Below are 25,005 nucleotides of genomic sequence, written 5' to 3' on the forward strand. Positions count from 1 at the left end.
CGGTGGGCGTGAGAGGTGCACTGACCGTGACAGTAATAGTCGACTCTGACCTCAGCTTTGTTCCTGTAATGTGTCTGTCTGTGTTTTCCCCTTGTTTCTGTCTGCCGTCTCTCCCTGGTATTAATTGTTTTGCTCCGCCCACTCATTGCTCACCATGGACACTAATCACATTCCATCTCTTCCCCAGGTGTCTTGTCTTTGTCTCTAATCGTCTCTCCTTTGTTATTGGCTCCTGTCCACTATATCGACTCTGTCTGTTCACTTCCCGGTTGTTGGTCGTTGTTTGTGTTTGTGTTTGCATTTGGTCTGTGTCGTTCTCTGTTCCTGTTCAGTGTCCCGATCTGTTTTGCCTGCCTACTGTTTGTTTGTGTTTTGTTTATTAAATCCTTAAACTGCATTTGGATCCTCACTCGCCTTTGTCTCACCGTGTCACATCGTGACAGTTCCTCACATCAATAATATCTCTAAAGTCACATATTATCATTTGAGGAACACTGAAAGAATTTGTCCATTTTAATGTAAAGAAGATACAGAAAAACTTTTCTTTTAAAGAGAAAATTTAAGGTTTGATATTAAGATAATCTACTTTTTCACAATATAATACATAGTGCTAGTAGGTGTAAGTTTATTACTTACATTCTTCCACTTGAGTAAACTTCAAATGAACAATCACTACTTACCTTATAGCCTACTGCATGTAACACTGCTACAATGGTGTGACTATACATGTTCATTTAAACATTTAAATTGTATTGGTTTATTAAATATGATACACAAAGCAATTTGCAGGTGGAAACAAATCACAAATTTGAGAGGAACATAATGTGTAAGTTAGATAGTTGAGGTGCCAAAGACTGTTCAATCTTATATTTATTCTTTTTCTGCAATACATTTGCCACATTAAATAAGTGTGTAATAAAGTCACATAAACCAAAAACCAAAAAAACAAACAAACAAAGTTTGACTTTGAGTGTCCCTGCAACCTGTCCATGACTGACATCTCTGTTTATCACTTGGGAATCTACAAACAGTTTCAGATTATTTTATTTAATACCATGTCAGCAATCAAAAGCTATTTTCATGGCAAAATTCAATTACAAAAATACAAATATCATATAAATGTAATAAAAACAAAACAAATATAAAAAGCAAGTCATATTATACAATTTTTATTTTAATTACGATAAAAAAAATCCAAAACCTCTTCAGACATAATGTCACTAAATATGTCCTTAAATGAAGTAACTTGATAAGAGAGCATTCTGCTTGTGTTAAGTCAAGGACAATCTAATAAAATATGTTTGACAGATAAGGGAATCTTACAGCACATACATAAAGTTGGGTCTTTTCACCTTTACGCAAAAAAAGCATGGGTCAATTTTTAACGTCCTTATTAAGAGCTTCGGAATCTACAAACATTGTCGGTTTTCCTAACTGTTAATAACTAATGGGTAACTAGCATGGATTAACAACCAAACGCAGCACAATCGTCCATGCATTTGAGGTAAAGGAGCACCGTACAAAGATGGTGGCGGTTTTGACGCATTCTTAGGACCCCAAGGCGACATCTAGTGTTTTGATATCTATGATTGACTGTAAAGAAAAACAGTACTGCTCAAATAAAAATGCATAGGGATATGACCAAAAATGCACTCTGGGCCTCAAAATCCTCTCCCGATGTAAATGTAACTACCTATGAATTAATACAGACTTTTCATCAACAGGATCGTCCATAAGAGGACATTTTATTCCCTTTGATGCTCTCTGTGTAACTAAAATGTGTGCAATGAATGAGGTGTTTAAACGTCGCTTCCTCTTTAAAAAAAAAAGGGGAGGAGACGGAAAGAAACTCTGGGTTTACAGAAGAAAGATTCACAGAGTAAGTTACTATGGTAACTGACTCAGAGTATAAGTTAGCTGTAGCTGGAACAGATATAGTACATTTCGTGCTGAATATTTTTGTTACCTTTTTAAAGTTTTTTGTGTTTGTTTGTTTGGTACAAATGTTGTGTAATTATTGAATGTTTACTTGGGTGTTGTATATTTTATTTGTTTAACAATTGGCAATAGTGACACCTACTGGAGAAAAATAAGTACCATTGTATGTGTTGGTCACATGATTTGATAAGCAGCAGTGAGCATTGAAAAGCACGAGGTGATGACACAAACTGAGTGTAAGATTGTAAGAAGAGTAAGATTGATTACTGTAAGACTGGTTAATCAGAAGAACTCTAATGTCTCCTGAAACCTGATTGGGAAGCACACGGTATGTTTGGTTATGTTTGTTTTGTGTATTAGTATGTTTAATAGGCCACGTGATTGATCAAACAATGTCATGGAATTCACTTCATCACAAATTTTATTGCAATTTTATTTTATTCTTTTAGTTTTTACGGCCCTCAATTGATGTTGTGAAGAGACAAAGAGTGAATATTAAGTTCTGAAGGCATCAGTTGAAGCGTGTTTTTCTAGTCATGAAGAAAAAATGCAGGAGCCGTTATAGTGAAAAACGTGTATTCACACCCTCTGAAAAAGTGCAAGAATTCATCGTGGAAAATGAATAGTTGACAGCCCTCGTGGTGATCATGACCCCGATGTAAAATACCAGCCATCAGTGGAGGTACAGATGTCTTCATTCAAGGGAGCAACGCGATTTCGTCGCATTGAAACGCCATCATTGCTTTCGCGTGACTGAATTACTTTCTGTGTAGAAGAGCAGCGCAAGAAGATATTTTGCAGTTACAACTAATAGCCACAAGGCGGCAACGTTGCAAAGTTTTGGACAATTCAGTCATCAATAAGAGTTGACACCATTGGATTTAAAGGTATTTGGACTATATTTCAGCTTGAAAATTAAATTTCTTGGTTGTTGTTGCATTAACATTTATTCTAATTGAAATTGTATGAAAATTGTTAGTTTTTTTTTGCATTTAATACTTTTCTCAGTTGAGGTAAATGTGTAACTTGTTTAATAATTGACATTGTACAATTCCTATGTGTTAGTACAGCTGGCTATTAAGCTGAATAATTTTGTGGTTTAAACTAAGTTACCAACATGGATCTAAATAGATCAGAAAGCATCTTAGACCAAGTCATTCAAGCACTTTAAGATGAAAAAGCACAATTAGAGGGGAAATTAGAAACTGAAATTGATGTCTTAGAAAGACAAAATTATGAAGAACGCCTTTCAGAAATTAATGCAGATCTGCAGGTTATTAAGACACAACTCCAAGGATTATCATCAAAAGTTGAGCAAGAAGTTAGGCGATCAGAAAGAGAAAGACGTCCAACAGAAAAAATGCTTGAGTTAAGACGTGATGAGTTAGCAAAAAGAGAACAGACCTTTATGTTCACATACTTAAACTGAGCTTCAGCTTGAAAGTTGATCAGATCTAAACTGAAAGAACAATGCTCTAAAACAGAGTTAGAGGATATGATGGTGACTGCAAAAAATGTGAAACAGAGTTAAAACAAACCCATGAGAGTATTTGTGCAATGAACCTCCCATCTCAAGATATAAGAAGCAGAATGGATAGCTGCACTTCAGTGTCTAGTGAAGTAACTGCACTGCTGAAAAGACTTTGCACAGAAGTTGAAACTAAGGAGTTTCATGCGCAGGCTGTAAAAGACACACTCCTCCAGTTACTGCAAAGAGATGACGCCAAGTCAATTTATGGATCAACTGTGTCGAGAGCTGAAAAGGAAAGTCAGCAGGAAAGTCATATGTCAGCAAAAAGAGCAGAAGCAGCGGCATGCTTAGCTGCAAAACGTGCTGAACTAAAGAGAGAAAAAGAAATCTCAGCTCAAAGAAAAGAGGTGCTAGCCCAACAAGAGAGGTTAAAAATGCTAGAGGAACAAAGGGATCTTGAAGTCATGGAAGATGAATATATTGTGTACACAGAAGAGGAATCAAGATTGAATGCTGAAATTGGAGATACAAAAAAAAGATGTGCTTTGTCTTCATGTCAGCATCCGCTGCAACACAATAAGCATAAAGGCACCAAGGTTTCAACCTTTCAACATTTAGCTCAACCGTGTTTTGAAAAGAAGCTAAAGGTGAAAGTAGATGAGGTTGTATTAGTTCAATTCAATTCAGTTCAAGTTTATTTGTATAGCACTTTTTACAATTGACATTGTCTCAAAGCAGCTTTACAGAACATAAACATAGAACAAAGGGTTATTATAAGAATAATATAAAGATTAATAGAATACAAAATTCAAGATTAATATTAGATAGATTTAGTTTACAATGTGTATGTATATATCCCCAATGAGCAAGTCTGAGGTGACTCAGGCAGCAGTGGCAAGGAAAAACTCCCTTAGATGGTAAGGAAGAAACCTTGAGAGGAACCAGGCTCAAAGGGAACCCATCCTCATATGGGTGACACTGGAGGGTGTGATTATAAATATACAGTCTAACAAATGTTGTATAGATGCAAAAGATCAAATCACTTACAGAATCCCTGGCAATGACCAAACTTCCAACTCCAGAGCCATTCACCTTTACAGGTGACCCACTCAAGTTCACTGAATGGCACACTTGTTTTAAAGCTTTGATTGAGACAAACTGTACAACTTCAGCACATAGGCTGTTCTATCTGAAGAAGAACATAAGTGGAGATGCGCTCAGTGTACTAGAGGGAACCTTTTATAGGAGTGATGAAGATGCATACATGCAAGCTTGGGATGCCCTGAATAAACGCTATGGACACCCTTTTGTAGTTCAAAGAGCATTTAGGACAAAGTTGAATAACTGGCCAAAAATTAGACCTAGAGAATCACTAAAATTAAGGGAGTTTATTGATTTCCTTATTTCCTGTAAAAATGCAATGCCTCATGTAGATGGTTTGGGAGTGTTGGACGATTGTGAAGAGAACCAGAAATTGCTGCAGAAACTTCCTGACTAGATAACAACTCGCTGGATTCGGTATGTCAGTAAAGCACTCGATGAAGAAAAGCCATACCCAAGTTTCGCTGAGTTTTCAGACTTTGTGTCAGAAGATGCACGCATTGCATGTAATCCTGTTTCCTCTCTACATGCTTTAAAACATGCAGATGAAAGTTTAGGGAAAGCAAAAATGTTAGTGGTCTGATGCAAAATGTTAAACCCATTGCAAAGAATGTGAGTGCATTGGAAAGAGAAACTGGTACCAAACTCAACCCTTCTGCTACTCAAGATAAGAGACAATTAGAATGTGTTTGCTGTCAACAAAATCACTTTATATACAAATGTGAAAAGTTTGTGGCAAATCCTCTTGAGGAGAAGAAAAGGTTTGTCATCAACAACAAGATGTGCTTTGGTTGTCTCAGAGAGGTTATCTCCAAAAACTGTAGAAAGCGAGCAACTTGCAACATTTGCAGGCAGAGTCATCCCTCTCCACTTCATGAAGAATGTTTTCAAGTAGGAAAACCAGAAGCTTCATCTGACAAAAGGGGTTCCATTAGCTTATGTAGTGTGGGAATGGACAACTACTGTATAATCACACTTCAATGATTGTTCCAGTATGGCTCTCTTGCGCAACAAAGGACAGCCCAGAAATTCTAGCCTATGCATTGCTGGACACACAGAGCAGTAATACATTCATCAATCAGGACATCTGCAACAAACACAAAACCTGTGAAATTAAAGCTGTCCACAATGACTGATAGAGCTACAATAGAGAATTGTCAGAGAGCAGATGGACTAAGTGTGAGAGGTTATAGTTTGCAAGAGTACAATGAGTTGCCACCAGTTTACACTCAAGATTACAATCCCTTGGAACGAGATAGCATTCCTACTTGCAATCCTAAAAGCTCAGAAATGGATCCACCTGCTCAGTGTTGCAGACAAGATGCCAGATTTGTTGGATTGTCCTGTAGGGCTTCTAATTGGCTATGATTATCCAAGAGCTCTAAAGCCAACCCAAGTGATATCAGGGAAGGTAACGAACCCTATGCAGTCAAAGCAGACTTAGGCTGGTATATAGTGGGATCCATATCTCCCAATAGTTGCTCTAGAAATGTAACAGGGTTCTGTCATCGCATATTGGTGAAGGAACTCCCAGCTATTACACCTGCCTCTATAATTAGGACATTAGAAGCAGACTTTTGGGATACAGATTCAAAAGAAAGGACAATATCTCAGGAGAACATTCAATTTCTTCAAAAGTTGGATGAAAGGGTTCAACACAACAGAGAAGGACATGTGGAAATGCCCTTACCTTTCAGAAAGCATCCACAGTTGCCGAACAATAAGCAGCTTGCTTAAGAAGCAACTGTCATGCCAAAAGCAGACAGTTCATGGTACATTCCGCACCACGGGGTGTACCATCCCAGAAAGCCAGAAAAAATAAGAGTGGTATTTGACTGCTGAGCTAAATTTGAAGGCACGTCTCTAAATGCAAGTGCACGTTTTTGGATCCTCTTCAGGGTGTGTGATCTATGGCATGAAATATCTTGCCAGCAAATATGAAAAGGACTACCCACTGGCACTAAGCTTCATTCGCAAAAACTTTTATGTAGATGATGGTCTTGTCAGTGTTAATTCCAATGAGAATGCCAACAAGTTGATTAGCGAGGCAAAAGAAGTTTTGGCTAAAGGAAACCTGCATTTGCACAAGTTTATGTCCAATAGCAGAGACGTTTTGAGTGCAATACCAGAGAGCGAACATGCCAGTGTAGTGAAGGATGTTGATCTGAACTACAATGAGCTTCCAATGCAGAGTGTACTGGGAGTGAAGTGGAACATAGAGACTGATACATTCTCATTTAAAGTTGACCTTACTGAAAAGGCTGCCACTCGAAGAGGAATTCTACCAGTGGTTGCAAGTGTGTACGACCCATTAGGTTTTCTTGCTCCCTACATCTTTGTTGCAAAAAGAGTGCTCCAAAAGATGTGCAAACAAGGGTTAGGATGGGAGGAACCTCTTCCCTCTGATCTGAAGCCAAAGTTGGATACATGGCTCCATGACTTAGAAAATCTCCAAAGGATTCAAATACCAATATGCTTCATTCCTGAAAATATGGGCAAAATTCAGAAAAGTGAGCGGCATTATTTTTCAGATGCCAGCAGTGAGGGTTATGGGCAGTGTTCATATATCAGGACTGTTGCTGAGGAACAAGTGCATTGTGTGCTGGTCATCAGAAAGGCCAGAGTAGCGCCTACGAAGGTTTTCAGCATACCATGTCTTGAGCTGTCTGCAGCCACAGTTTCAGGGGCAGTAAATCATCTTCTTAGAGAAGAGCTAGATCTGGAGATACATTTTTTCTGGACTGATTCCCAGATAGTATTAGGGTATATCAAGAAAGAAGCCAGGCGCTTTCATGTTTTTATAGCTAATCATATCCAGAAAATAAGAGACTCTACAGATCCAAAGCAGTGGTTCTATGTGGAAACAAGTCAAAATCCAGCAGATTGCACATCTAGGGGTTCCAAGGTGGCAGATCTAATTGACTCAAGTTGGTTGAAAGGCCCTAGGTTTCTATGGTAAAAAGAAATTGTTACTCATAAAATTTCCCCAAAGTTTCTTGTAGGTGACCCTGAGGTAAAGGTCCTGAAACAGATGCCTGTGTAAGAGACAACTTTCTTGAAAGACTTGCAAGATTCTCAGATTGGAATCCAGCACCCAATGCAATAGCTAGGATCAAAAGACTTGTGAAAAGTGACAGATCAGGGTTCATTAGTGCAGAGGAGAGAGAGAAAGCAGCTCTTGTGCTCATAAAGGCAGCACAAAAAGAAGCCTTTAAAGAAGAACTGAAATGTCTCAATGAAAACCCTGCTAAGCTTCCAAAAAATAACAGGTTATACCAACTTGATCTTATACTCCACAATGAACTACTCAGGGTGGGAGGACGGTTAAGAAAGTCTAACGCAGCATTGGAGTTAAAATATCCAATAATTCTTCCAAAGGAAGGCATCATCACACAGCTAATACTTGACCATTGCCATAAGAAAATTCAACATCAAGGTCGAGATCAAACCTTGAATGAGCTCAGGTCCAGTGGATATTGGATAATGGGTGCAAGCAATGTAGTGGCCAAGGACATCAAAAATTGTGTTACGTGCAGAAAGCTGCACAGACCAGTTGAAGAACAACGTATGGCTGACCTTCCAGCTGACAGAGTAGAACCATCACCCCATTCTCATATTCTGGTATCGACTGTTTTGGCCCCTTACACATGAAACAAGGTCGGAAGGAATTTAAAAGGTATGGTCTGTTGTTTATGTGCTTTAGCTCCAGGGTTGTACATTTAGAAATGTTAGAAGATCTCTCTATTGATGCATTTCTGAATGCTTTAAGATGTTTCATAGCAATCAGAGGACCCATGCGACAGATCAGATCCGACCAAGGTACAAATTTTGTGGGGGCAAAGAATGAACTGGAGAAAAGTTTGAAGGATCTAGACCAAGAGAGGATCTCTACCTATCTGGCAAGCAAACAGTGTGATTTCCTTATGAACGTTCCTGAAGCAAGCCACATGGGAGGCATGTGGGAACTCCAGATAAGAACAGTAAGGAGTGTGATGAATGCTGTTCTGGAACAAGCTAAAGGAAGACTAGATGACACCTCATTAAGGACATTTTTCTATGAGGCAATGTTAATCGTGAATAATCATCCGCTTACCACTGACACAATAAATGACCCAAAGAGTCTTGAGCCTCTGACTCCTAATCATCTGCTTACGATGAAGACCTCACTGCCGCTGCCTTTTTTTGGAGCAGATGGCGCAAAGAATACCTGGCCAACTTAAGCCTCAGACAACAGTGGCACAAACCTAGAAGAAATGTTCAAATTGGAGACGTAGAAATTGTGAGAAAGGTTAAACTCCAAATGGGACAAAGTAAGTTAGGTAAAAAGGGTGAGAGATTGACACAAATAACCCTTTTGGAACATCCAATTCAAAAAATAGTGGTAATAGTTGAGAACAATTCCTAAACTATGAGTATACATGTAAAGTCTTAACAAAGTCTTAAGTCTTGTTCAGATAAAATGAAAATAACTATTTTTTTGAAAGTGTTGAAAAAAGAATGAAAGTTAACTGACAGTTTATAGGAAAATTACAGGCTTGGTTTCAGTTAAAAGGTGAAATTTCTTTGAAATTTTGGTGGCAGTGCAGCTGGAACAGATATAGTACATTTCGTGCTGAATATTTTTGTTACCTATTTAAAGTTTTTTTTTGTTTGGTACAAATGTTGTGTAATTATTGAATGTTTACTTGGGTATTGTATATTTTATTTGTTAAACAATTGGCAATAGTGACACCTACTGGAGAAAATAAGTAACATTGTATGTGTTGGTCACGTGATTTGATAAGCGGCATTGAGCATTGAAAAGCATGAGGTGATCACACGAACTTAGATTGTAAGAAGAGTCGATTGATTACTGTAAGAATGGTTAAAACCTGTTATGTGACAGCCGTGCCGTCCACGGCACAACACGGAAAATGACCACTAGGGGATGAGGCTGCATCAACTTCGTTGTAGCTTTTAAGCATTACATCCTCTAAATACACGGTTAAACTTATTTGTGTTTCAAAGCTTAGACTCTCAAGATTTTATTAAGCCCACACACAAAGCATAATATGATTTATAGCCGTCATACTAATTGAATCAAAATTGGTAGTGAACTGAACTATGCGGCGCTAGACCAGTTGTTCTTTTACTTTTAGACGCTTCCCTTTCTTCACTGGGGTAATATTTTCCAAAACAAATGCTTGTCAAAAATCCCCAAGAGTCCAAGGAACTGGAATCTGTAAGTCTTTTAATCCAAAATGCTTTGCGTGCCTCACAAATATTCCGTTTCTGACCGAAAACTGGAAACAGCAGTTCACCTCTGTCCTTTGTTTCGGCTCTCACTTCTCCCATGAGGCTTCTAAAACTACACTGTTGCATCAGATTTGTAGTCCAGGGCCTAACGAATCAAACAAGCCCTCACTTGAGCCAATCGGCGCCTGTAGTGCAGAGATGGATGGCTGAGAAGCCAATGATGTCTCTCCATCCTAGGTGGGACACCCTCCGTTTGACTGACAATTGCTCCCTCCAGTAGCAATTTCATGATCTGTGACCTTTACAGCTCTTTAGCCAATAAGGAGAGGATTCCAACGGTATGCAACATGACACACAAATGGCTGCGCATTGGGTTTATTGCGCAATTCTCGACGTTTTCACACTCTCACAGCTCAGGGTGTCAGCTCAGCCATTTTTGGGTCTTTTGACTTGATTTTTTTTTTGTGAAAGCCAAGACATGTGGCTATGACCCTCAGTTGTTATTTAGCTCCTAACATGTTTCAGAGCAATAAGATTATTAGAAAAAATCTCAGACGGAAATCAAAACCCTCCATTCTAGCCTGTGTAACTTTGTGTAAGGCCTAGAATCACTCTGACACTTGTGTCTTAAACTAGAGACTCTGTTCTTTACAATGAGACCAGGCTCACCTCTGTGTGTCAAAGTATATGGGAGCTGTACCACTTTTTATGTGGGTAGGTCATGTAGGCGAAAAACCAGCAAATAGGGGGAGAGGTCCATAACAGACGAACTCTAATGTCTCCTGAATCCTGATTGGAAAACACACGGTATGTTTGTTATGTTTGTTTTGTTTATTAGTATGTTAGTCGGAATGAACACTACGGGATGAGCCACAAACAAGCTTCATTGCAGCTTTAAAGCATTAAATCCTCTAAATACACAAAAAAAAACTTATTTTTCTAGTAAAGTTTATACTCTCAAGACTTTTTTAAGCCCACACAAAGCATAATATGATTCATAGCCGGCATACTATTTGAAACAAAATTTGTAGTGACCTAGGTGGTGATATACCAGTTTTTCCCTTACATTTAGACACTTCCCTTTCTTCACTGGAGTAATATTTTCCAAAACAAATATTTCACAAAAATCCCCAAAGGTCCAAGGAACTGGAATCTGTAAGCCTTTTAATCCAAAACGCTTTGGTCGCCAAAATATTCCGTTTGTGATCCGAAAACTGGAAACAGTAGTGCACCACCATCTTGTTTTTCGGCTCTAACTTCTCATTGGGGGTTTCAAAAATTACACTCATGCGTCATATTTATAGCCCAGGTCCTAACGAATCAAACAAGCCCTCACTTGAGCCAGTCGGCACTTGCATTGCAGAGATAGACGGCTGAGAAGCCAATGATGTCATGACATCATTTTTGGGAACCCTCTTTTGACTGACAATTACTCCTTCCAATAGCAATGAAATGGTCCGGGACCTCTACAGCTCTTTAGCCAATAAGGAGACGATTCCAACGGTATGCAACATGCCACGTCTCCGAGGCCTCAGGCTGCGCAAAAAAGTTGCGCAAAGGATTTATTACACAATTCTCGACTTTTTCACGCTCTCACAGCTCAGGGTGTCAGGTTACAGGCCTTTTTTCACAGCAGACTTGTAGACAGAGAGGCTCTGTTTGCTTTAGGCCTTTTAAACTGAGCATACAGTCTTTTAATTCAAAGTTATACAGTAAACAAGTAAACAAGAACACATGACCGGACGGACATGTCCGTAGAAAAATATTTTTATTGAAGCCATTTTTGGGTCTTTTGACTTTTTTTGGTGAAAGCCAAGACATGTGGCTATGATCCTCAGTTGTTATTTGGTCCCTAACATGTTCCAGAGAACTAAGATTAATCAGTTTATCAGGTAAACAACCCAGGCGGAAATCAAAACCTTCCATTCTAGCCTCTGTAACTTTGTGTCAGTAAGGCCTAGAATCAATCTGAAACTAGAGAATCTTTTCTTTCCAATGAGACCAGGCCCTTTAACACCCCTGTGTGTTAAAGTATGTGGGAGCTGTACCACTTTGTTGGGTAGGTCATGTAGGCGAAAAACCTGCAAAAAGGGGGCGAGGTCCTGAACAGGTTAATAGGTCATGTGACGGATCAAACAATGTCATGGAATTCACTTCATCACAAATTTGATTGCAATTTTATTTTATTCTTTTAGTTTTTCACAGTGCTCAATTGATGTTGTGACGAGACAAAGAGTAAATATTGAAGATCTGAAGGCATCAGCTGAAGCGTGGTTTTTCTAGTCACGGAGAAAAAAATGCAGGAGTCGTTATATTAGCTCTCTTTCAGGAACGGGATAAACTTAACCTGCTTTCTCAGGTTTAACATACCTCCCTTTCTGAAACGGAAAACCCAGAGTTTCCCTCATTTCAGGGTTAACATACTAAGAGTTTTCACTTAACTTCCTTTCTGAACAGGCCCCTGGTCGGGAGCAGGTTTTCTTCCATAAACCCAGAATTTCTTTCAGTCTCCTCCCCTTTTTTAAAGAGGAAGCGATGTTTAAACACCTCATTCATTGCACACATTTCAGTTACACAGAGAGCATCAAAGGGAATAAAATGTCCTTTTCTGGATGATCCTGTTGATGAAGAGTCTGTATTAATTCGCATGGAGTTACATTTACATCGGGAGAGGATTTGGAGGCCCAGAGTGGATTTTTTTGTCATATCCCTATGCATTTTTATTTGAACAGTACCCCTTTTTTTTTACAGTCAATATGATATATCTATAATCTCATCCGTTCTTACAGCATTATGTCAGCCATCGTGGCCGTGCTCTTACATCCGAGCAGTTGCTTGACATTGCCTTAATCTTCTTTGCAAATGTTAGTTTTGTGTATAACATCGGGGATGCAAAACATATTAGTAAGGCTACTGTTTGCAGAGCGGTCAGGAAAGTGATGATCGCTCTAAAGCACTTTCTGACAATTTTTGTGTTGTTTCCTGATAAAATAAAATACTGTTCTTCCGGTTTCACCGCTGATATTATAACAGGTGGAAATTTACTCTAAAATAGTTCTTAATTACTAGCTGCAAATTACATCTCCAACAAGTCTAATTAGATTAATGTAATAATTACTATCTCGAAAGCGGTCAGGAAAGTGCGCCTCGCTCTTAAGCACTTTCTGACAAAATCTCTAGAAAGTATTGGTCTACTTACTAATTTGGTCTATTTACTTATTAACTACTTTCTAAATCCCAAATCAACAATAACCACTTGAACAATAAGGAGATAAACAATATACAATTGCATGAATTATCATTGAATTGAACAAAGTGTGTAACTAGAGGGAGAAGTTATAATATTAATATATTATATTCTCCATATGCTTGCATAAGCACTTCCAGTTCTGCTGGTGAGAAATATGCAGACTTTTTTTTGTCTGATGCCGTTGCCATTGTGACTCGTTATATCTTTCTGAAACGGGCCCCTGGTAAGCAGCAGCTCTGAAACACAGAGATTATTTCTTCATGTACTTATTTAACATTTATTTACTTATAAACACTTCTGTAGTGTGTGAGAGGATTAAAGTGTGAAGTTTTATTCACTTTTCTGTGTTTATCTGTAATTCTTGTCAGGTTTCTGTTTTAATATCAGCTGTAACTCTACCGTGTTCTTCCACCTGCTAATGTTTATTATCCCGTTATTGTTATTTGGGGGCGGGGCTTTTGGTTATGGGGAGGGGCTTACGGGGGCGTGTCTTGATGTAAAAAAACTACAGACACAAAATCCTTGCATTAGCAGAAGTGTATTAAGTATATATTGATTGTCAAAGTATTTGTTATCTGTACAGAATTTCTTGGGAGATTTACATTTCATTTCATTTTCACAAATATTTTACAGAAATAGGATTAACATGTGATTAACATGTTCACAGATTAACATGTGCACTATTGTAAATGCTGGTGGCTGATTTTGCAGCCTTAATCATTGATTTCATTGAATCATTGAGTTAAGAATCATTGATGGAGGGCTGATAAGCTGCCCTCATTGATACAAGTGTTCTTTTCTTGCCTGTCCCTGACACTTTGGATAACATCCTATAAAAGAAAATTCAAATCTATCCATACTGACACCACCACCTGTTAAATATCTGGACATGATTGATGAGTTGTGATTAGTATAAATAAAATCATTTTAATATGGGATGTCATTGACTTGACATTCTGATCTTAGAAAACAATAATTAACATTAATTACTAGGCATGTCCAGATATTTGTCATCTGTAAATGCTTTTGTACTGTTTTTTATGATAAAGTTATGTAAAACGCATTTTTTTCCGGTGAAGGACGTCGCTCCACTTCCGGTTCCGTCCGAGGAGGACGTCGCTTCACTTCTTCCGCGGGGGGTTGCTGCAGGCCCATGGCGAAGGATCTTTCCCACCCTCCCACCCTTCTATTCTGGTCATCAGGATGTGGTTCTGGCCACGGTGCGTCGGGGGTTATGCGCAGCCCTTCAGGTCTGTGGATGTCGATCGGCCCTTCAGCTCGGCTGTAGACGTCACTCGGCCCTTCAGCTCGGCTGTGGATGTCGCTCAGCCCTTCAGCTCAGCTATGGAAGTCACGTGGCCCTCCTGCTCGGCTGTGGACGTCGCTCGGCCCTTCCGCTCGGCTGTGGACGTCATTCGGCCCCTCTGCTCAGCTGTGGACGTCGCTCGGCCTTCGCTGGCTGTGCCGCCGTGAGCCTTGCTCCCCCCACCTACCTCGCCATGTGCCTTGCTCCCCTCACCGGCCTCGCCGTGGACCTTGCTCCCCCCATCTGCCTTCGCCGTGTTCCTCGCTCACTCATCTGCCTTCGCCGTGTTCCTCGCTCCCCCATCTGTTTCTGCTCCCCGTTTACCCTTCATCATGTCAAGTCATTGTTAAGTGTCGTCATTTGTATTGTTTCAGTTATCGTCTTTTATGTCTTTGTCTTCATTATTTATTAAACCCCTTTTATTTGAAACTATCCTGCATACGGGTCTGTCTCCTTCCATCCTCAGATGTGACATAAGGCTGCCAACTATCACGCATTCAGGATGTTATCAAAATCAGCCACCAGCACTTACAATAGTGCACATGTTAATCTGTGAACAATGTAATCACATGTTAATCCTATTTCTGTAAAATTAAATGTAATGTAAATCTCCCAAGAAATTCTGTACAGATACCAATTACTTTGACAATCAATATATACTTAATACACTTCTGCTAATGCAAGGATTTTGTTTTTTGTCTTTTTTTCACATCAAATCATGCCCCTTCATAAGCCCCTCCCCATAACCAAAGTGCCCCCCCCCCCCAAAAAAAATTAAAAAATAAAAAATCTCATTCTAAGCCGAACTCAATAGTTGGCAGCCCTGCAGTAGGCTATAAGGTAAGTAGTGATTGTTCATTTTAAGCTTACTCAAGTGGAAGAATGTAACTAATAAACTTAGACCTACTAGCACTATGCATTATATTGTGGAAAAAGTAGATTATCTTCATATCAAAACCTTAAATTTTCTCAGGACAATGATAAATACATGTCTGACATTTGGAACGAACCAAAAAACCTAGAAAATGGCATTCATGACGATTTATGGTGATTTATTTCCCTTTGCCTGCATTGACGCCGATGCATTAAAGAGGAGGATGTCCCCTGTTCCAAGATGGCGGCTCTATTGACGCATTCGTTCCAATGAACTGCCATAACCAAGGCGACATCTAGTGGTAGATATCTATGGACTCTAATGAGCCAAGTGGAATGGATTTCATGAAGCAGGTGTGTGGTCAATGCTGTAGGTAAAACATTCAATGGAGTTTAATTCATTAGGGCTTTTCTTAAGCAGAATGGATTCGACTGGCGGCGCTCTGAAAAGTGAACAGACATATGCGCTGAATAGAGACAGTAAAAGTGGGTGGGTCCAATATTATTGGTCTTAAAAAGTGCAAATAAAGTTACATTTATTTTTTAGTGCACACAACAAGAACATCATTCAATATTAATTTACGTTACACTTAATTTCCTTTACATAAATGTTTAACAAAATAAATCTGTGACAAGGTGGTAACTGATGTGATGGGGTGGTTCACTGTGATGGGGTGGTAACTGATGGGATTGGGTGGTAACTGATGTGATGGGGTGGTTCACTGTGATGGGATGGTAACTGGTGTGATGGGGTGGTTCACTGTGATGGGATGGTAACTGATGTGATGGGGTGGGAACTGATGTGATGGGGTGGTTCAGTGTGATGGGATGGTAACTGATGTGATGGGGTGGTTCACTGTGACTGGGTGGAAACTGATGTGATGGGGTGGTTCACTGTGATGGGATGGTAACTGGTGTGATGGGGTGGCTCACTGTGATGGGGTGGTAACTGATGTGATGGGGTGGTAACGGATGTGACAGGGTGGTAACTGATGTGATGGGGTGGTTTACTGTGACAGGGTGGTAACTGATGTGATTTGGTGGTAACTGATGTGATGGGGTGGTAACGGATGTGACAGGGTGGTAACTGATGTGATGGGGTGGTTTACTGTGACAGGGTGGTAACTGATGTGATGGGGTGGTAACGGATGTGACAGGGTGGTAACTGATGTGATGGGGTGGTTTACTGTGACAGGGTGGTAACTGATGTGATGGGGGTGGTAACGGATGTGACAGGGTGGTAACTGATGTGATGGGGTGGTTTACTGAGACAGAGTGGTAACTGATGTGATGGGGTGGTTCACTGTGACAGGGTGGTAACTGATGTGATGGGTGGTAACTGATGTGATGGGGTGGTTCACTGTGATGGGGTGGTAACTGATGTGATGGAGTGGTTCACTGTGACAGGGTGGTAACTGATGTGATGGGGTGGTTCACTGTGACAGGGTGGTAACTGATGTGATGGGTGGTAACTGATGTGATGGGGTGGTTCACTGTGACAGGGTGGTAACTGATGTGATGGGGTGGTTCACTGTGACAGGGTGGTAACTGATGTGATGAGGTGGTTCACTGTGATGGGGTGGTAACTGATGTGATGAGGTGGTTCACTGTGATGGGGTGGTAACTGATGTGATTGTGGTCACTGATGCGATGGGGTGGTATGGACAAAAAATATTGTTGCATATAGTTTTTGTATTATTATCTAGTGTAATGAAGCATCATGAGACAGAGGATCCATTTGCACGCTTTTAATAAGAGACAACAGGCGTAGGTCAGAATCGGCAAACACAACAACGTAGGAGACAAAAATCAGAATCGATAATACAGGAAAAAAGGTCATAGCAGGCAGCAGACAAACGTAATTCATAGCAAACAGAACAAAGTCAGAAACCCGGAAAACACAGGACATGAATGCTCAGACTGATAGCAGAGGCAAATCGAGACTTCGCACCGGGGTAAAGTTCAAGTTTTATAGGAAACGGGTAATTGGCCACAGGTGGCGGTGTAATCAGGACTGGAGCAGGAATTATGGGAGATCCAGAAGCACTAATACTCCGGTGAAGGTTCTCTCTGGTGGTGGTTGGAGGACGAGGCAGGTGTCTCGGCCATGACATCTAGTTTGTATATGAATATGTAAACACTTCATGTTTAAATAGTAGTTTTCTATTTTGTTTATAGTTTTGTGATTTTATAATAATTTATAACTTGTATAAAATGTTCTGTTTATGTTCCTTTAATATAGCAGGTGACTGGTCACTGATTTATTTCACACTTTCTGTAATCATTCTGTAAGGTGGGATTTTTTTTTTATTATTCTTTATTTTTGCATACTGAAGCACCTTAGCACAGATCTTTAAATAAGTAATGAAGTAATCAGGAATACAGTTAATTAGGACTTCTAATAAATCAAAGGTTATCAAAAATACAATAACATCAACACAGTAAAATTAAGTAAAAAAGACAATAACTATAACAGTACATAAGTATAGAGAAACCAGATTTTGCGTATAATTACATCGACAATGTCGGTAAACTATACAGGACTGAAACATTGGCGCATGATTGGCAGCAGAAATATTAATGTAGACTAACAGTTATTTCAAATCTGAATTAAATATTTAATTCTTAGCTGTAGTAGGATTCAAACTGAGTCAGTCTTGTGGGCAGGGGGACTTGAATGATGAAGTTTGCATTAAAAACATTAAGAAAACCATACAATAGAAGTGCATAGAAATCACATACAGCACTCTCTCTCTCCTTTAGTTTTTCTTTTCCTCTCTTTTTTCACATTTTCCTTATTTTTCCCTTCTTCCCTACACAAAACAGATTATTCTTCCCCAGCTTAGTTGTAGCTGAGAGGATAAAAGGATGTGATCAGTCACAGTTATTGTTATGGATCTTCTACATCTGAATATGAATGATTCAGCTCCCAAACTGCTGGACATGTGGGACGTGTTCTAACGCTTCACCACCATAACTGATTTATCCTGGAAAAAAGGTCTGAGGAGAGACTCCTGTCATACACCAGACCTGGTGAGTGTCTTATCTTTAATGCTGAAAAACACAACAGGACAGAATTACAGACAAATTTAAACACATTGCTTATGAACAACAGAAGCATTAATACACACATTAGATGTGACATTTTACAGCACACAGTGATCATTACACAATATCATACAGTAAAGAGACAGTAAGTCAGTAACTCACTGTAGTGTCTCCAGTTTACAGTGTGGATCCTTCAGTAGATCAGAGAGCAGCTTCACTCCTGATTCTCCTGGATTATTATAGTACAGATTCAGTTCTCTCAGGTGTGATGAGGCATTTGACCTCAGAGCTGAAGCCAGAGCAGGAGAACCTTCATCTGTAATACTGCAGTCCAACATCCTGCAAGAAAGAAAACCTTATCAAACTTAACACACTCAGTTTTAGTATTGAAAACATGAACTACATAAAATCTTTATGTACAGTACATTTACTCTCCATTTCACACTGTAAAGAAGTGTCGTAAGGCTGAGAATCCATTTGCAGCTTTTATTGAATGAACTTGTAAACAACAGGCACAGGTCAATGACGGCAAACACAACAGGGCAGGTGCGGCAAAGTACACAGTCGATAATAACAGGCAGAAGGTCAGGGCAGGTGGCAAACACTCAATAGGCAGAACGACAGAAACAGAATAACAAAAGTGGAACTAGAGACAATACAGGAAAATGCTCAGAATGATTGCTGTAGCAGATCGAGACTTTGCACTGGGGTCAAGTTCATGTTCAAGTTATATAGGTGTGGGAAATAGGAAACAGGTGGCGGTGTAATTAGTCCCGGTGCAAGGATTATGGGAAATGCAGTCCGGAAATGACTAATGCTCAGGAGGCGGTTCTCTGTGTTGGTGCTCGGAAGGAGAGGCAGGTGCTTCAACCATGACAGAGATCCCCCCAAAGTACTCCCCACCCCACCCACCCACCCACCCCAACCCCCCGAGAGGCTCCCAAAGCAAAGATGCGTGCGATGCCGGGGTCTTCCCCAAGGCAGAGGGGCCGGTTTGTCTGGGTGCCGTTCGTGGAACTCGGCGGTGAGTGAAGGGTCAAGGATGTCTCCCGCCTTTACCAAAGAGCGTTCCTCCGGGCCGTACCCCTCCCAGTCAACCAGATATTCGAGATTGCCTCCCCGGCATCTGGAGTCCAGTAGGTCGCGGACCTGGTAAGCCTCATTGCTGCTGATCAGTAGAGGCAGTGAACCACTATGGATCAGCGACCCCCTCTCGTTCCCCTTTTGGCCCACCACCGGGTTTCAGCAGCGAGACGCGTGGGTGAGATGCGGTAAACCACTCATCCACTGCCGGCAGGTCGGATGGGTCACCGGACCACGGGAACAAGGGTGGTTGATAGCCCAGAATGCACTGAAAGGGAGTGATGCCAGTGGCAGGTTTGATGAAAGAATTTTGTGCGTATTCTGCCCACATGAGGTACTTGCTCCAGTCGGATTGATTGTTCTGGCAGTAAGAGTGGAGGAAACAGGTGAGTTCTTGGTTCAGGCGCTTCGTCAGCCCGTTGGCCTGTGGGTGATATCCCGAGGTGAGACTGACATTAATGTTCAGCTGTTTGAAAAAAGCCGACCAGACTTGTGACTGAACTGGGGCCCTCTGTCGGAAACAGGCAGAGACAGTAACAGTCCGGCAGGGAGTTGCTGGGAGGCTTTTGAAGTGTTACATATAACACAGCTCTTAACGAAGTCCCTTGCATCCGCGGACAGCGACGGCCACCAGAACTTGTTCTGCGCATGGTGGATCGTTCCCGAGATTCCGGGATGACCTGAGCTGGGTGTGGCATATAGACGCTCAAGGTGGGCTGTGCGTAGGTCCTCAAGTACATAAGTCTAAGTAGGAGGACAATCTTCAGGAGGAGGTAACCTCGCATTGGCCTGAGAAATTTCCGTCATGATGTCCCATTGAATAGAAGCAAGAATCTGGGTCTCGGGGATGATGGGTTCTGCAGGTGCGCTATGGTCGGGCTCCCGGTATACACAAGAGAGGGCATTGGCTTTCACATTCTTGGTTCCCGCTCCTGTCCACCACGTTGAGGGGGGGCGCTCGTACATTTCGCAAGCCACCCTTTCCTCTCTCTCACAGGGGGCGCCAGTTTCTGGGAGAAGTACGCACACGGGAACATTTTATTAGCCGGACACTGGTGCTGCGAAGAATGTCTCCGATTCCTGTATTGGAGGTGTCCACTTCGACGATGAATGGTCGGGTCGGGTCCGGATGGTGAAGGATGGGAGTCGAGGTGAAACTTTCCTTCAAACGTCGAAAGGCCGTGACCGCTTCAGGTGACCACGAGAGGGGATGGTGCTTTCCTTGTCTTGGAAGTGAGGGGAGCCGCAATGGTACTAAATGCACGGATGAAATGGCAGTAGAAATTGGCGCTGCAGCTCCTTAATGGTTTGCGGTCGCGGCTATTGTAGTACAGCCTGCACCTTCAAGTGATCCATGGCAACCCCCTCGGCAGAAATTACGTAGCCCAAGGTCATTGAGGTCTTGTATTCTTTAATTTGCATTTCTCAGCCTTGGCATAAAGTTGGTGTCAGATCAGACATTTCAGTACTTCCCTCACATGTCGTGCTCTTCCAGAGTCTCGGAGTAGATCAGGATATCATCGATGTACACGATTACCCAGCATATAATGGAACACATAGTTAATGAAGGACTGGAACACCGCTGGACTGTTAGAAAGGCCGAACGGCATGACCAAATATCCGTAGTGGCCGGACTGGGTCTAAAAAGCGGTTTTCCATTCATCTCCATCTCTGATGCAGATGAGGTTATAGGCGCTGCGTAAGTCCAGTTTGGTGAAGTATCTATCCTTACAGAGCTGTTCCAAGGCCGAAGGTATGAGGGGAAGAGGATACCGAAACTTCACCGTGATTTCATTCAGGGCACGATAGTCGATGCATGACCGGAGGCCTCTGTCTTTCTTCTTCACGAAGAAGAACCCTGATGATGCTGGGATCAATGTACTTATTCATGGCTTCTGACTCCGGTTGTGACAGGGGAAAAATTCTCCCTTTAGGCGGAGTAGTGTTGGGCAGGAGTTCAATGGCGCAGTCATATGGTCGATGTGGCTGCAGTTTGGTGGCTTTGACCTTGCTGAAGGCTTCTGCGAGGTCCAGATATTCCACCGGGAGGCAGGGCATGTAGGTGGTGGTAGGTGCGGTGGTCGTGGTGTTGAGTTGGAGTGGTCCCTTTGCAGGCCGGCGGTGTTGGGCACACATCCTACCGCAGCTAGAAATCCGCGGATCCGGCCATGAGATGACCGGGTTATGCAGCTTGAGCCACGGCAGTCCCAGGATAAGTGCGTGGTGGGGAGAGTGGATGACGTGGAAGTGGATGATTTAATGATGATGGGGCCCCACTTGTAGCCTGAGGTCCCGAATAATGAACTTTATGCATCCCTCTCCGAGAGGCCGACCGTCTATCGCCTCCACTGCCAAACGGGAAATGCATTCAGTTACTGGCACGATAATGTGCTCCGCTTGTTGGGTGGTCTGGTGGTGCAGGCAGACAGCATATGTCCGGGTTCTCCAAAGTACAGGCAGAGACGTCTACGGATGCGCCGTGCTCTCTCCTCAGGTGTGAGGTGAGTGTAGTTGAGCTGCATGGGATCGGTGCTCTCGGGCCAGAAGCCGCGTACGGGTGTTCGACGGGTTCTCATCCGGTTTTCAATCAGATGAATTCAGACAGGTTTCTCCCCTCGCCTTGCAGGTCCTGGTTCAAGCCCTTGCGGTATAGCAGTTTGAGTGGTCTCTCTTCCCAACCTGCATCCATGGCGAGGGTACGAAAAGCCAGCGCATAATCCGTGGCAGGACGATCTCCCTGGGATATGGCCAGTAAACGCTCCTCTGCGCTCTCTCCTCCAGCAGAGTGGACAAGGATGCTGCAAAACTGGGTGAGGAAGTGTTCGAAGGTGGGAAACGCTGTTCAGTCCTCCCTCGATACAGTGGTGGCCCATTTTAACACCCTACCGGTGAGAAGCGTGCACACAAAGGCAATCCAGCTGGCATCGGTCGGGTAGAGAGCGGGTTGTTGCGTCACGAAGAGCGAGCACTGCATCAGAAAGCCTTTATGCTTCCCGGGGTCTCCATTGAACTTGTCCGGGAAAGCGAGCAGAGGATTAGCGATCGCGGGAGCTGCATACGAAGTAGTAGGCGGGAGCACTGGTGGTGGTGAGGGGTTGGACGCCCCAGACATTCCTCATAAATTCTGCAGCGCTGTGATGAGTTCTCCGGTGAGCGAGGTGAGCCGCGTCAGCTAAGGATGGTGGCCGGCGAGTTGCTGGGCTTGAGCGGACAGCTCCGTCGCGAACTGGGAGATGGCTGCTGGATCGTTTGATGGCGAAGTCTTCTGTAAAGAAGTGTCGTAAGACTGTGGATCCATTTGCAGCTTTTATTGAATGGACTCGTAAACAACAGGCAGAGATCAATGACGGCAAACACAACAGGGCAGGTGCGGCAAAGTACGTAAAACTCTGTGTGTGTGTGTGTGTGTGTATACCTCAGTATCTCCAGTGTACAGTGTGGATTCTTCAGTCCATTAGAGAGCAGCTTCACTCCTGAATCCTGCAGATTATTGTGACTCAGGTCCAGTTCTCTCAGTCTGGAGGAGTTTGAGCTGAGAACTGAGGACAGAACTCTACAGCTTTTCTCTGTCAGATTACAGTCACACAGACTGGAAGAGAAATGATGAAGTGTTTGATTTATTTATCTGATAGTGAATTGAGGTGTTTCCATCAGTGAGAAATAAAGTGTGGACCTGAACACAAGGTTCTAATATCAGGATAAAAATATAACATGAACATCTGTGTATAAACTTGGACAGATCCATGTGTCTCAGCTCATATGAGACGATGTATTTAACTTTCTGTAAGAAGATAATAACAGAGACGTCACTCTGAACAAACACGTCTCTATTTCTATCAAAGAGATTTCCATACAGTGTGTTCAGCAGCTCTGGGGAAAGTTCTGCTGGAGAACATTTACGCATTTACACACTGTCCTTTACTGCTGCATTACAGTGTGTTCAGTGTGTAGATCTGTGTACATTGTACACACTTTTACTTTGTGTTACAAACATTTTCAGGAATATTTTTGGTCCCATTGAACAACAGAAACAGGTCGATAAAATGGTAGCAGCTCCATGAGGACAGATAACACCAGAGAAATTAATTTATTGTCCTCACTGTAAATAGGAGTAGTATTGTGTGTGTGTAAGAGTATTTACACAGGGAATTTGCTTTTTTGGGAAACACCTGAGCTGACAGAAGATTTTGAGCACACTGTTAGAGCTATTTAGAGACCAGTGTGATGTTTCTGGAGGATAAAAGCTTTTTTATTAATTACTTCTGTTTGTCATGACATCTTTATGTAAATGCTGTACAACACTTTAGTATGACTAGAGTATTAGAATGTTATTAAATGTGTGTAATGTACACTGATCTACACAATGTGTTCTGATGTGAGTAGTGATGTAAATCTTTCAGTATTTTCACAGAGACAATAAAACTGTTGGTGGTGTTTTTTAATAACCTTCACACACAGAGACACATCCCATAATACCCTCAATACACAGATCAAATAAATAAGTGTTTCTCTATGTGGTGTGAATTAGCTTTGTTCTGATGGTGATATTTATCACTATTGACCCTGTTTTTGCTCTTTGGATTATTGCTTCTTCAGATTTGTGGATGTGATTTGTTCTCCTCATGGACTGTTTGTTACACTTATTTCAGACTCGGCCTGTTTTTTGACCCTGCCTTTGCTTACTGATTTTGGATTGTTTGTCTTATCTTTTCTTCATTAAAACTTCTTCACATGGATTTTACCTACTCTTCATTACAGTGTTCATGATCACCTGCGTACAGTGTAGATCTCTTTTTCTCTCCTTCCAACCGATTCTTTCCCTTCACCACATTCACGCCTAATTCACCTTTTCTGTAAACTGTTTCCACATTTCGCTCTTCAGCTGCTGTTACATGAATAAGTCACAATAACTCCCATTTACCTTGTATAGAGTTTTAGTGTCACTAAACACAAATGTTCTGTGCTGTGCAGCTGTTCTTTGCTCAGGGTTTTAAATGATCTGTAACTAAGTTCCAGTTCTGATCACATTTCCATTCTTGTTCTTCTTGACCTGAGTGCAGCTTTTGATTCTGTAGACCAGGATATTCTTCTACACAGACTTGATCACTGGGTAGGTCTCTCAGGACCAGTACTAAACTGGTTCACATAATACTTGTTTGCTAGTGTTCTTTGAAGGTGTGCCACTGAAGGCGCTCTGGGACACTGGATCACAGGTGACCATCAATGACGAGTGGAAAAATACCTGCCTTCCCCATCTATAGACACAGAGCCTGAGTGAACTATTGAGTGAAGGTGAAACCCTCATTGGTCAAGCAGCAAACCAAACCGACATTCCCTTCTCTGGATGGGTGGAGCTGAAACAACAACTAGGGCCAAAAAGAGGGGCTCAGGTAGAACTGAAAGTGCCAGTGCTTGTCTCAAAGGTGTGGGGAAGCCTCCAATCATTGGCTACAATGTGATACAGCATCTGGTGTCAAAGGGAATGGAGCAGCATCCTGATGTCCTAGAAGTGGTAAAGGAAGCTTTCTCATTAAACTGCAGAAAATCTGTTGCACTGATCCAAATGATGCAGAACGGGGACCAAGTGGAAAGAGAGGGAATAGTAAAGGTGGGAAGGATAAATATAATAGTGGCAGAAGGACAGACAACAACAGTAAGTAGTAATGCTAGGACTGGTCAGCTTGCTGCAAAACAGGAAGT

The 25,005-nt window shown here is 41.7% G+C and overlaps 1 protein-coding gene and 1 long non-coding RNA gene across 2 annotated transcripts in view; one reads left to right on the forward strand and one right to left on the reverse strand.

Moving 5' to 3' along the window:
• Positions 1 to 25,005, reverse strand: part of LOC125138991 (NACHT, LRR and PYD domains-containing protein 12-like) — a gene marked incomplete at both ends in the record, with an annotated part of 37,751 nt that overhangs the window by 6,016 nt on the left and 6,730 nt on the right. The window contains one exon of the mRNA XM_047801551.1: positions 22,721 to 22,894. Within this exon, the coding sequence (XP_047657507.1) occupies positions 22,721 to 22,894 (174 nt within the window). The remainder of the gene's footprint in view (positions 1 to 22,720; positions 22,895 to 25,005) is intronic.
• Positions 1,919 to 14,583, forward strand: LOC113647917. The gene is made up of 3 exons (XR_007138222.1): positions 1,919 to 2,266; positions 2,388 to 2,825; positions 14,075 to 14,583. It is a non-coding gene; the product is annotated as an uncharacterized LOC113647917 (long non-coding RNA).

This window comes from Tachysurus fulvidraco, chromosome 16 (genome assembly GCF_022655615.1).
Source record: "Tachysurus fulvidraco isolate hzauxx_2018 chromosome 16, HZAU_PFXX_2.0, whole genome shotgun sequence".
Taxonomy (NCBI): Eukaryota; Metazoa; Chordata; class Actinopteri; order Siluriformes; family Bagridae; genus Tachysurus; species Tachysurus fulvidraco.